Source organism: Falco rusticolus, chromosome 6, assembly GCF_015220075.1.
Source record: "Falco rusticolus isolate bFalRus1 chromosome 6, bFalRus1.pri, whole genome shotgun sequence".
NCBI classification, from domain to species: domain Eukaryota; kingdom Metazoa; phylum Chordata; class Aves; order Falconiformes; family Falconidae; genus Falco; species Falco rusticolus.
In genome coordinates, this window is record NC_051192.1 from 41,112,061 (window position 1) to 41,126,291 (window position 14,231).

Sequence of the window (14,231 nt, forward strand, 5' to 3'; positions counted from 1 at the left end):
ACAGTTAACTGCAAATGTCTTGGGAGATAGCCAGAAAGCTTACCTTTAAGAAGTACTTAGAAGAAATTTTGTCAAGGTCAAAGGGTTGGGTTTTTTTTTTTCTTTGTCATGAGGCCATCCAGGAAATGAGTGAACTGAGCTGTGTAGCCCAGCCAGAAACAAAAACACACAGTGCAGGAAAATATAGTTCCACTGGGTTCATTCTTCGTTTGCATAACATTTCTTGGTCGGGCTCATGTAAAACAGCAAATTATGCAATTCTTTTCACTGGCTTTCCTCTCGTAGTTTCTACTTGCTTCCATTTGTGGTGTTTTGATAAAGCCTCTTCTTTTCCCTTTTGAATCATCAACCATTTCCCAACTTGTTCTTTAAAATTTTTCCCTTGGCAGTGCCACATGCTCTTCTCATGTCCTCTGAAGCTTCAGAGACAAAGGACAAAAACTCAAGGAATATCTCCTTAACTGGGAAAACAGAGTTTAGTTTTCAGCCTTGATTTTTTTCTGCTGCTGTGTATTTGTTTAGCAATACTTATGCCTGTGGCAAGCGAGCTGCTCCACACTTTCAAACCGTTTCCAAGGTCTGTTTGCAAATTTGAGGTCCCTCTGGTCTATAATGACCCTAGAGAAGATAAGTAGCAAATGAGGGACTCTTCCATTCTTTTATAAGTTGTTTAACCTTATGTTTAACCAAGTGATACCTGTCTTCAGAAAGCTGGCAATCTTATGAGTCTCCTGTTTTCTTCCTTGAATTCTGGGCCTCGAGCTTTTCTGAAGAGGAAGTGGAAGGGTGACATTTTTGCCATTTCACCTTGGGAACAAAAGAAAATAAAATATTTGACTCCCTGAAATATGCCTGCTGTGTATGAGCAGCCTGTTCAGCCTGGGAGGTGAGGGTAGTGCCATGACTGTCTCCACAACAGTGATGAATTGTGCCACAAGGAAGGCAGCATGAGCGACAGAGCTGCTGTTCTGATGGAGCCTTACACAGGCAGTGTAAAGAAGCAACTCAATTGTATCATGATCTGGCACTGCATGACCATGTGTGATCTTGGCAAAACCCAGCCCAAATAAAAGTCTACCAGTACCTAAGTGTAAGCATAGTAGAGGTGATTTAGAAGTACCAGACCAATAGTTGCTCATTAATCAAAGTAAACAAATTCAGAAGCAGCCAAGGTAGCTAAGTAGCAAGTTCCTGTTACAGTTTTTTTTTATCCATTCTTGTTACAGGTTTTTTTTTTTTTTAGCCAGACAGTTCATTTTTAGTTCGTTTTGGTTCATAGTGCAATAGTTCATTTTTATAGCTCATTTTATCCAAATGAACTAATTATAAGGAAAGGTAAGGTGAACCATTCAGACACTGGAAGGGATCTTCCCCAGGGCGTTGTGTTAGTCTCATGTTGGGTCATGCTCTGAGACAGGTTAGTGCTGTAACACCTTGGGTTTTGCGCACTTCCTTTACCTTATGGCTGCCTTGTGATAGTGCTTTGCTAAGCAGCATTTGCCGTCTGTAGCTCCAGATGGCTGCAACCAGCTAGGCTGATCCTGTTCCATCCATTGGCTGACTTTGGTTAAGGGACAGATGGCATGTCCCCTCTTTTCTTATCTTTACCTCCTTGGCAAAGTCTATTGTTTTATTCTGCTCCACACAAAAATCACAGGTCAAAGCTTGCCAGCTTTGTTGCAGTCAGTTCAACCTAATCCTGGGTGATTCTTCTTGCTGTAAGACTTCCTTGGAAAAAAGCATTGTCAGTCTTGGTCTTCATGCACCTGAGAATATGCTTTTATGTCCCAGTTGGTCTTAGCAGATTCTCAGAGACCCACTGTGATAATACATGACTTCTAGGAAGCCTGTAGAGAAGAGGATACTTTGCTTCCATTTTCCCTGCTGTTCAGCTATTCATATCCTGGCACTTACATGTCAGCAGGTGCGTAAAGAGCTAGGCTGTGCCAATGCCAAGGCTGGCCCAGAAGAGAGACTTCTTGTGGGGTGCTTTATATTTGCAGTATTTTTCAGGCTGTCCATCATAACTCTTTTTTCCCCTCTGTCCTCTGTGCACTAGTCAAATAGTCCAAGCTTATTCTGAGCAGGCACCAATAGCTATCATAACAGATGGACAAGTGTGTTGGAAACTAAGAAGCTATGTACTGTATGCACACTGAGGGAACAGTGTACTGGTTCAGGTCATTCACATAACTGGCTGGCCGGCATGCCTGTGGTTAGAACAAGGTGCCATTGATAAACTGCAACCTGAATTTAAGCTCTCCGAAGTCAGAAGCATATGAAACAACTTACACCTATGCTGTCACACACACTAGTAATTTGCTGATTTTGCTGTGGTGGCCCCGTATTTCTTGCATTTTCTTTTACTGACCCCCCAAATTACTCATAAAATCATGGGCCACGTCTTTGGACGGACTGACCTGCTGATCTCAGTGAAAGTGCTGTCTGGTGCCTCTCAAGCTTTAAACTTGGACTTGTCGCTACTGTGTAGAATTCCCCTAAAAACGGTCACTGAAACACTCCTGGGCCAGGTATTGGGTTTTACTGCTGTAAACAATAAGCCTTTTATTACTAGAAAACAGGCTCAAATTCAAGGTGAGAAAGAATTGTTTTAATTAAAAGATTACTTACTTTGTTCTTTCCCCAGCTAAGGTAAGCTAAAACTATTATTTCTGTATATTTTTGCAGCTTTATCTTGTCTTCGCTTTTCAGACATCAAGGAATCTTTAAAGAATAATTTCTGCACACTTTGGCAAAAATTTAGCCTAATGCAAACTTTATCTGAGCCATCCATCCTGTCCTCAGCCTAGAGGAAACAGTGGTCTTTCACTGGGCTCCTGGTGAATAGTCTCTGACAAGAACTAAGTCAAATTTTGTGTTAACAAACGAGCAGGATACTAGTCCTCTTTTCTGCAGATTCCAGTCCATGAATTGTATGCAGAGTAGTAAAAGGTTAATTTTTTTTTTTTTTTTAAAGCTACTATTTTGATGGCTGACACAGAAAAGTGCAAAGGGGAGTTTATAGGCTTTTGTTCAGGGTAGAATGTTTCATATTTATATGTTCTATGAATTCCAAGTGATATTTTACCTGATTTTCCATTTGTTTTCTATCCTGTTAGTGGTGAAACATTATTTATGTGCTACATCTGCTGCTAAAGTTTAGTACTGAGTAGTAATTTGGCCACAGGCATGTAAGTAAAAAATGAGTTTTTTTCCAGGCTGAAAGTCAAAAAAAAAAAAAAGGTCAAAATTCTTGTGAATGCAAATATTAATCCAGATGAACACTGTTTATTAAAGCAGGATTTGGTCAAAGAGCAATAATATCCATGTCTGTCCATAGATCGTTTGCTAAATGCCTCATTTTGCTATCTAAAATGTGTGGCTAATTGTTCAGAAGCATGTATTTTTAAATGTCTTGTCTTTTGGTTTTTTTCTTTAGTTTGTTGTGACGATGTTTTGGAGCATCTATATCTATGACAGGGAACTGGTTTACCCAAAGCTGCTTGATAATTTTATACCAGCGTGGCTAAATCACGGAATGGTGAGTAAAGTAACTCAAACACTTCCTTGCATAAACAGAAGTGTAAGACACTGATTTCCCTGTGCATGACTCTGCATACACTTAGAGCTAATCCCCCCAGAAGTGATTAAGGAGCATTGTTTGCAAGTAAGAATAACATCTTTCCTTCCTTGACTCTTGAGTCAAATTTGAATCTCTATTGGGTTGAAACAGTGGAGATTTGAACTTTTCCTAGTCCCATGCTAGTTGTGGGAATCAGCTGTTGTGTGTGATAAGGTACCTTTCCCAGAGCACTGTCACCCTCGTCATGAGGAAATTTAATCAAAAGAGACTCTTCTACTGAAGTCCTGACTTTGACAAATCTTGCTCTAAAATGACAGAAACACTTAACTGAGTGATTCTTTACTGTTCTACCGAAGTATAATTTGTGATGAAAATGTTTTGGTTAAAATGCTTGTTCAAAAAATCGCACTATGCTTTTTGAACTTGTATGTTTTTAGAAAAAAAAAATAGAAGTAATTACTCATTTCTCAAGCACACCAGACTTGTGTAGCAGAACCTGTATCTGAGTATTTTTAATAATGTGGACTTCTATGCCATCAATGCAGAGTTTCAAAATTGTTGCATTGGTAATCATAGAAGTAGTTTCTTGAGAAGAACCTTTTCATCCCTCTCTGGTATGTCAAGTTGGACATGCTTTCTCTCAACTATATGTTTAAGTGTTAAGGGAATGATAAGGACACACTTTGCCAGCAGGTACTTAGACTGTTTATGTAGCATTTGGAGCTGAAAAGTGTCATGTTTGCTTCTCTAGTTGTGTCTGTGCAAAATGTTTTGTTATGACTTTGTTTTCCATACTGGGGCATGGCAAACCATTTGGCACTGGTGCTCATCAGTAGATGACAGCAGAGCTTATCCTTCAGGGTGTGAGTACTTTATCACCACAGCATATCAAGAGTTGTCTACTACTGCTGCACTTGATAAATAGGTCCTTTGTGGGGTGGGGCAGATGTCACTGCTCTTGATTTTCCCTAAATTGCATGTTAAAGGAGCAATATGAGAGTTAATACTGACAAGAGGAGCATCAGCTTCTGCTAGGTACTACACTTCTACAATGTTTTGAAAGGCACAGCGTGATGTCGTGTATGTGTAGAGCTGAGGAAAGAGCCTGATGACTCCTTCTGTGTTTGTTCAGACTGTCCTCCCTTGAGTTTTGAGGTCACAAACTGAACACTTGCAAACACTGCCAAGCCATACATACATTGATTTTTTCCCCACGCATCAGTGCCAGTTCTGATGACATTTCTTCCAGGTGACATTCCACATACTGAAGGTGCCTAACCTATAACATTTTTTTATGAATGAGCACTGTGAAGGGGTTGACAACAAGCAGCCCTATGTATTCAGGAAGTCTCCTCTGTGCCATAACTAAAAGGCAATTCAAACTCATGTTGCTCTGTAGAAATGTATACTTACTGAAATATCTAAAGAGGGCTTTTGTTTGAGATTCTTGGACATAATAGAGTGTTATGAAAAGACTTTTTTTTTCCAACTTGAAATATTGTAGAAGGCATTTTTGAAAGACTTTTGTAAAGGAATTGTTTGCTGTATCAGTCTCCATTTGTCCAAGAGTTCCTTTAGCTCAGTCACAGAGAAAGCTTATGGCTGTTGGGCTTTTCACCACCTTTCAGTCTAATTCTTTCTGTTGTTTTAGCCATCGTTTTATCTTTACCGGCTTTCACACTAATTAATTCTGATGCATTGCCCATCACAATATGAAGGGGTTCTTAAACTACTTTCAGGATGCTAGCATCTCACTTAGTAGTAGTTATAATTTTGACATGGCAGATTTTAGAGAATCTGATAGAGGTCCCCTTGGTGAAAGGGTAGGACCTCTGGGAATACAGTTTTAGAAAAGTCAGGACCCCTGGCTGTTGTTTTTTACTGAAATGAACATTTATTCCCATCTTTTCCTGCACGTTTTGACAGCAGCTGTGCAGAGTCAGTGACAATTTTTCTGAACGCAAGGGTAGCTGTACTGGAGCCTAACCTTGTACAACAAAATTCACACACGAGATTCATCAACCTTGGCAGAAAGAAATCTGTCAGTGAGAGGTGGGTCCTTTTGCTGATGAATTCCTCTTCCCTGTGAGCTTCCCCTGCAGTGCCGGGTGCAGCTCCTAAGAATCTGAGATCAAGTGTTACTTCACCTGTGAACACTCCATCCAGGTTTTTTCACAGCAGTAAACACGTATTTATCACAAAAAAGCCACAAAAAGTGGAAAATGTAAAACTATTTCCACAGTAAAAAGATTCCCTGCTTTAACTGAAAAGTCATATTTTCAAAAGTTTCTGACAGATGTATTATGACCAGCTGTAACAACTTGCTCAACTCTGAACATCAGCCTGCAAGATCCACAGGTATAAAAGGAATGAAGATTCATGAAAACTGGCTGTAATAATAGCAATCAGATTTCCATTACTAATATCGACATGTATAAAAATATTTGGGAGTATTCATGCTTTGGAAGGATCTTGAAGGCTGTATGAAGAAATTGTTTGAAGGGTTGGCCCAATTCAGTGCATTAGCCCAAGCAGCAGTGGTTTGGGCAGCAGTGTCTGCTACTTTGTTAGGTTATAATAATTAGTTCCCATCCCCCTTTTTTCTCCCCCACTCTTTCCCATCCCTCCTATGCAGTTACAACATTGCCTATAGTTAAAAAAAACCCTGCTTTCTTGAATACATAGTAATGTCTTGCTAATACTCAAGAGCTGTCACTTTTTCATAGTGAAACTTTTTCAACATCTAAAAAATTCCTAATTATAAAAAAAATTCCTCTCTAGACATGGAAAACGTAACGGAAATGAACCTCACAGCTATGCAATTCCATTACCAATTCAGTCTTAATATTGTTTATAAAGCTTCATAGAAACAGGAAGAGGCTCATGAGTGCACACAAAGATAGAAGCCACGAAGTATTTACCATGAAATTGCATATAATGTCAATAACTGTATTTCTATTACATATATATACATACACCCTCCATAATGATTAAAAGTATAATTCCCGTCTATAGAAAAATCTGTGTAGTAAGTGGTGCCTCATGGTACCTCATACATACAGATTCATACACCTGTGAAAGGCATCACTAACAGAGTTTTACTGTGTCATAAAACTGATATATTTCATCATCTCAGTCAGTCGATTCATCCATAACCACTGGCATCCCTGAGACTTGAGAAATGACCAGGGGAAATCAGTGGCAGGGTTGCTGTCGATTTCAGCAGGACAAGGATTTCATCTCTGTTTATTGTGTGAAGGGGCACATGTGGGTAGCTGAGGTTAAGCTTCTGTCAGTAGAAATAACTACCTGTCTGAAGAGAGCTGTTGGAGAATAGGGCTGGTCTATTTCTGAAGTGTCAAGTTCACATCCTGTATTTATTATTTATGCAGATGAATTCATCTTTGCTGGCTACAATTTTAGTTGCTGGATTACTGAACTCTTCCATCAACGATGTTGTTCGTGTTCTTGGGAATGTCCTGCTCGTTGGATCCATATCAACCCTTAATTCCACAGGCATATTTTCCATGGGAAATATTCTTCCCATTTCTGATGGCTGTCTATCTGATCTCTATCAGTATTAGGAATTTTTAATTAAAAGCTAACCTTTAGTGTTTAAAACTAGTGTGTCATAGTAATAGGATTTTTATCGGCTCATTCATTGCACCTTTTTGTGTTGGGACTGGGCAGGATCATGTGTGGATAACATTTGTTTCCACAAGTTATATTCCCTTCAGTATTAGAACAGACTATAAAACTAGTGGTTGCCCCTATTCTGATCAATGCCCACATAAACAGATCTGGAGACTGAATTAATTTCAGCTTGAGCATTGCTGATTTTGAGCCAGGTTACATGGCAGGACTGCATGCAGTATCTGTCCAAGTTAGCATACCATTTCAGCGAGAGTCCTTCTTTGTTTTTCACAGACACTGTCCCAAATTCTTTTAAAAATGTGAATCATCTTTTGTTCGTGGCAAGGAAAGTAAAATACAGAGATAGAAATTACTTACTGAGGAGTTCAGTGGCTTTGGAAGTCAGAAACAAAGAATTGTCTTCATAGGAAAACTCTAGAGGAGAGGTCAGGGAAGGGGGAAGGGGAATGTACTCTGCCTCTATGGAGTTAGAAAATTGTTGTGTGCGTTCTGTGCCGCTACAATCTATTGAAAGCTCTTTCAGTTTTGTACTCTGTTCTTTTTATGCTGCTTTTGGGCAAAAAAGGCATTCCTAGAAAGACATGCCCTCTGTCTTTTTATTCAAGAGAATGCACAAAACCTGGGACAAATAGCAGATGAAGACAAGTTATGGAGAGGAAGGAGTCTGTCCAAGTGGTACATCTCTGCTTATTTCACAAGTTGGCTCTCTTTTCTTATTACTGGCTGCTCAGCTGAAAAAGCTCAGCCCACTAGAGAGTGGTAAAGGAGTCCCTCCGGCCATCTCCCAATTTGTTCTTCCTGGCAGCCTTGTCTTAGGTCCAGTGGCCTTGGCTTGTTTGTTGCTTTGTTTTTCTGGTGGAAGGCTTTTTTCCTTGGTGATTCAGCAAGTCAAAAAATAGAAAAGCCATGCAAAGATCAAAATTCATAGTAACCTGGCATATAAAGATTGAACGGTCCAACACCGGTGAGTTTTTTGACAAACCTATCTCTCCATCATTACTTGGGTGGGTTGCTGCACGGTGCTCACTCTGATGGACAAACAAGGAGATGTCCTTTTTTCCAGCAAAGTGTTTCCACCTAGCATGTTGCCCTAAAAATCCTTTTCAGATATGACTCATTAGAAACAGTGCATTATACTTCATGAGGATGCTTGCCTAATACAGCAATATCCCATGTGTGGGCTATTTTTGTACAAGGTATGGCACCTTGATAATACCTCATGCTTAAGTCTGGAAGATACTTACCCTTTTCTGAGATTTGTTTCTAAATCTAATTTAAGGCTTTCAAGGATATTCCAGCTCAAGTGCTCTTCTTACTTTATCTGTAATATTTTCATATGTTGGGGGTGAATAAAATCTTCAGTGCTCCAGGAAGGAGTTCCTGTTTGTTACATGGCTTGCAAAGTTTTCTGATACAAATCAGGGAAAATTTGTAATTTAATTTCCAACAGAATAGCCACCCCTAGATGGCTCTTATTTAAACATCTATCTGATGGAAAGAACGATTGAAGCTGGTTGCCTGGGGACCCAGAATATTTGCAAAACTTGTGAAAATAATGTTGTTGGGTTTGTACACTTATTGCATGTTCATGCTGTAGTTATGCGGTTCTGTCTGGTATCTCTCCTCATTATCTGCCAGGTCCCCCACTGGAGCGTGAATACAGTAGTATCCATTATCCCTCTGCTCTAGAGAGAAAGCAGCAGCAGCTTAAAAGATTTTTTTGATGTTCTGTTACTTATGTGAAGGGCTTGGAAATTGGTGGTGTGTCAAAACCTGTGACAGCGTGGCACCTGAAAATTGAGACAGGCTGCTATGTAAAGAAAACTGATATGAGTAGGTAAGGAAGGTAAAGAAGAAGATCTGAGTGGCATCCTCTGGGAGCATTAGGAATACCTTTACCTAATACAATCATAGCACAGCAGTTCTGTGAAGCAGGAAGCTGGCCTTAACCATGTTATGTATCGGCAGGAGGAGACTCACGAGGGTAAGGTGAAGACAGCTTTCTAACTGAACACAGGTGCCTAATGTTTCTGCTTATTTGCTATTTCCAGTAATCTAGAGAAAACACACATACAGGCTCCTCCTGGTACGAACAAGCCCAACACGTTCTAATGAGGGACCTTTTCTGAAATACCTTTGAGTACTTAGTAACAGCTAAGCACGCGAGCCCTACTCTAGACATGAGCATTGCAAATGAGAAGTCTGAGAGCTGAAATCCCCAGATGAGATCTTTTTCTGAAGTTTTGCCTTTTTCTGTTGACAAGGTCATGTAACTCGGTCTGTTAGCACAGAGGATGGGAGCATGTAGTGTCAACACCAAGTCGTGGGAGTGACTACCAAAGGAGAAGGGGAGTCAGAGAGCACAAAAAAAGGAGGTTAGGGAAAGATAGATTGATGAGAGGAGAAGACAGGCAAGAGAAAAGAGATGAATCAAAAAGTCAGCTGATGCTCTTCCAGTTCCTACCTTGAAAAAAAAGAAAAGAAAGCAAAATAGATGAGGCAAGTGAATAAAAAAGGAGCCACAAAATAATGTAGACAAAGTGAAAGAGGCTCAAAATGCTCAAGGGGACCTGAGGTAAGGGAAAGATGAGGAAAGGGGAAGCAAGGAAATAAGGAAAAGTAAGAAAGGGGAAATGACTAGTATGCTTTCTTACCATATCTTTCCATTGCTTCCCTGGGAAGACTTCCCTGAGATCTGTTATTAGATGAGTTAAGAGCAAGGACATGGCTTATTGATGCTCCTGTGAGAGGAAGAGAATTGCTTCTGTTGCTGTTGGACTCAGGTTTACAGAGTAGTGGAAGTAATATTTGCACAGTGACATGCCAGGAGCGTCAAATCCTTGTAAAATGTTTAGGATTAAAACTGCCTGCAACCATGCAACAGTACGAGGCTTGTGTTCATATAAATTATATTTGTGTGATATCGGTAGAACGGCATCAGTGTCTTTGCATGTCTGTCTATATTCTTATCTCACAATGCCATATGTTATCTTGACTGTCTTTGAACCTCAGAACTTCAGTCCTGCTGTTGAAAACAAGCCTGTTCAGAGTGTGCCTTTACTTTTTCATACCAGCTGTGAAGTGTGAGTTGCATTGCATATTAAAACAGGTGCTGTTTTCTAAGGGTTGCGGGCATGCTGGAAGATCACATATTTGAAGCAGCACAGGTAAGAAGGTGTACTATCTGTATTTCAAACCGCTCTCTGCTTTAGCAGACAAGGCTAGGTGTAACTCTGGAAATAATAATTATAGTAATAGTAGGAATACTGATAATAAAATCTCAGAGCCATATTTTCAGCTGAAGTCACTTACACAAATGATTGCTAAAGCAATTACTACAGGCACAAAAGAAATGAGTGAAGAAAAGCCCCAAAAGGACATACAAAGGGAGCCTTAGACTTTCTGCCTTTCTCTGGGTGTGGAGTATGTACTGAGCTGTTTTCCTGGAAGCAGAGTTTGGCCCTGGACTGCTAGGTCTGTTAAACCAGCAGCAGTGTGGGATGGAAACTCATTTGGTTCATTCCCATAATTCTGACAATATTAGGAACACCAGCTTTGTTTTAACATTCACTTTCTGTGCAGCTGTAGTCACTACTGGAGCTGTGCACAACTCTTGCAGTGCTTAAGCTGGTACATTTCTCTGGTGCTTCTATACAATTTATCGGATAACGTGGTTTGCAGGTTATAAATGTAAATAAATGTTCAACTTTAAAATCAGTGCACAATGCATTAATAACTGGTAACACATTTTTGATAAAAATCTATGTGCCCTGCTGTCTTCTTTCTCAGTTAAAATTAGACACTTGTTTTATCTTTTGACATAATAGATTTGTTTTTTTCCTGAGTTTTTTTTTTTTTTTGAGAGAGAACATAGACACATTGTAGAATCAAACAGTAAGTGATAGATGATTATGATTCATGATGAGTATGTTTAAACAGTGTCTTTTATCAAGAAAAGAGAACATTTCACTGGAAAAACTTAATGTATTGTGGGGAGGATTGCTTACGTTGAGGAAGGTTTGGTATGTCAGCTGCCCGCTACAGGTTGTGTGCTCTAAAGCTCCCCATATGCAAGTCACCTTGGAGACAAGAACTACAAAAAGGTTTCTGTCTTTAGCAGGCCATGCAAACATAGGGAAGGATTCAAATATCTCTTGGAAGGTATAGTAGCTTAATATGCATCGATTGTCCATCTTATGTATGTAAGGCTCTATCCTTTGCATTATGATTACAGTAAAATGCAGTGTTATTTGTCCTTGGGCATGCTGGTTTCCCATTCATCAGCACTCAGATAAGAATTAGAATGTACATACAATAAAAGTGAGATTATACGATATTGTACCCACTTTACTAAACTGTGCTGTTAGTATTCACACATGTGGCAAATATGACTTAATCAGACCACAAATATTTTGCAGCATTCCATGGTATCTCATTTATTTGTTTAATTTGCCACTATAGCAACTGGATTCCATCCTTTTAGATTCTTTTTTTCACAGACCTATGATCTACTTGGTTGAAGCTTGGCAGACAGTTTTTCCTTCAATTGAAGGCATATGCACTAACTCAGTGACCAGATTTTTACCTGTTTATCATTGTTGGAAAGTAGGTTATTTCACATGGACACAATACCAGAAGAATCAGCAGACCTGGTGAAGGGAGTCTGAGCCCAAAAGCTTATATGCTTTTTCCAGCCCTTGAAGTTGGTGGAATAAAAAATATTACTTCTCCCTGTATCCCAAGATCATTATTGCTACAGGAATGCTAATACAAGGACATATTTTGACTTTGTTTTTGTAACAAATACCACTTTGTTAAAGTAACTTTTTTTGTTGTTACTTGCTGTCTTTTTGCATTTCTTTGGATTTGGAAACCAAATTAATTTTGGAGAAATAATTTCATATTCAGGTGATTAACGTGTTGAAGTAGTGCCACAGCAGTAATGTTTTATACATGCGGATAGGCAGAAATAAAGGACTTAGGGACAACCTTGGGAATTACTTTTGCTCCTTGCGGGCTACGAGCTTTGACATAACCTGATGTCTGCACTGCTGTTCAGTTCAGTCCCTGTATATTACTTTCCCACATGGATACAAGTAAGTGAAAACAGTGTACATTTTTAGTAACTCCTCAGATATAAGAGACTCATATTCAGCATGTAGCATGAAGGATGTTTTTGACAGATGTGTAAGCCACTGCCATTACTCATGCAGGTCTACAATTATCCCTTTTACCTTTGGACATTTTCCTAAAGCACCGAATTCCCAGCCTGGTGCCCTGCTTGGGAAAAGCTATCACCTTCCAGAGGTGTCTGTTTCTCTCAGAGAGACCATAAGGATGACTAAGGTGACTTTTCCTCTGTCAGACACCACAGTTACCTGAGCAAGAAAAGGTCCAACCATGGAGAAATAGCACGGGGTGTGGAGGTGTCTCAAAATGGCAAAAGGCAGACCAATGGCTAATGTATGCTCTTACATCTTTGTTGCAGTATTAACTGGTATCTTTTAACTCTTCACAGCTTGCTTTCTCTTCAAAGCAAGTAACACTGCATATTTGAAGTGCTGTTTAAACTCTGTTTTTAAATTCCCATTTTATTCCTAGTTCTGCCACTATTTTACTGAATAAGCTGAGGTAAGTTGTATAGTGTGTGTTCAAAAGCCTTTATTAGCTAGTGTCTGCATTTTGGGGGGATTCTATGGTATCTCATTTATTTGTGGGTTTTGTAATGATAATTAGAAAACAGTGCTGGCTGTTACTGGGTTTATAGCACTGTGCCTGATTCTGGTTATGAAGTGTCCCAGGCGAGGCAGCCACTGTGCCAAACCAGACTGTGTGTGCCTGTACTCCGCTGGTCACCCTGCTGGGGGCTTGCTGGGGGCTCAGAGGTGTTTCCCTTTCATGTGCCTCAGTGTCCTGGTCATTCAGTTGTAATGAAGAGGCAAACAGCCTTTTGCAAATTACTTTGAGGTTCGTGTGTGCAAATGCAGCTAAGAGTTAAGAGTTGGTATTGTTGTCCATTCTGCTGTAGAACAGAAGCGACCTCCGTTTCAAATAACATTACTTAATGGCTATATACCAAATTAGTGCCCCTGGTATTTCATAAAATACTCTAGGCTGATGTGGTGCATGCTGTAGCTCAGATACACCTAGAAAAGAAAGCTCAGATATACCTAGGAAAGAAATTCTTCCTTATAAAAAATGGCCATAGTATTGAAATCATATCCTTAAGTTAGTTTCCAACAGGAAGCCATTTTATTTGCATTGTGGGGCTTTTAGCTTTTTTTTCTGTTACTTTGAGCTTTACCAGCTTTCTATAAACCCTATATGCAGGCTTCCAACTTGCTGAGTCACTGCCATGCACATTTTTGTGGCTTCTTGTGCAAATACAGTATGTAATGTAGAAATTTTTTATGAACTATTTATGGGAAAGATGAAATATGTTTGTCAGTTAACTGAACTTTGTATTTTAAGGCACTATTTGAAATGAAGAAATGAGAAATGATACCATTTTCTATAAAGGAAACATCCATTAAAAATGTCTTTTTACTAATACACAGATTTACTGATGTTTCCATTAACAAACAAAAGTGCACCGGCTGCAAGTTGTTTAAAAATACATACAGCTGCAAATCATTTTAGTAGGTGAATATATGTATTGTTAGATCAGAGACTTAAGGTGGATGACATTTTGGTCTTTGCTTCTGAAGCAGAGGAATGAAGGATGAAAAGGAAGAGGGAATTTGAAGGTGGAAGAAATGCACGTGTCAGAAGCTAAGAGAGAAAGTGATAGCCTTAGAGGTTGTTAAGGAGGAGAAGACAGCGAGCAAAGCAGAGGAAACCAAATACAGAAATAAAGATGTGATAATAGTAGTCAGCTGGAGAGAGCCATAGAAATTGGAGGTGATAATTGTGTATACTGTACATCACTGAGAAAAAGCTTGAAAGGGAAGTTTAAAAGTACCCTTGTGTATATTGAAAATGGGACCCTTCATTT

General features: G+C 39.4%; 1 protein-coding gene across 4 annotated transcripts in view; it reads left to right on the forward strand.

Annotated features, from left to right (window-relative positions):
• AIG1 (androgen induced 1) overlaps window positions 1-14,231 on the forward strand; it is a 127,490-nt gene that overhangs the window by 43,528 nt on the left and 69,731 nt on the right. For all 4 annotated transcript variants that reach the window (XR_005105142.1, XM_037393226.1, XM_037393229.1 and 1 more), the window contains one exon: window positions 3,440-3,541. Coding sequence is in view for 3 of the 4 variants with exons in the window: in XM_037393226.1 (XP_037249123.1) it covers window positions 3,440-3,541 (102 nt within the window). In the remaining variant the exon portion in view is untranslated. The remainder of the gene's footprint in view (window positions 1-3,439; window positions 3,542-14,231) is intronic.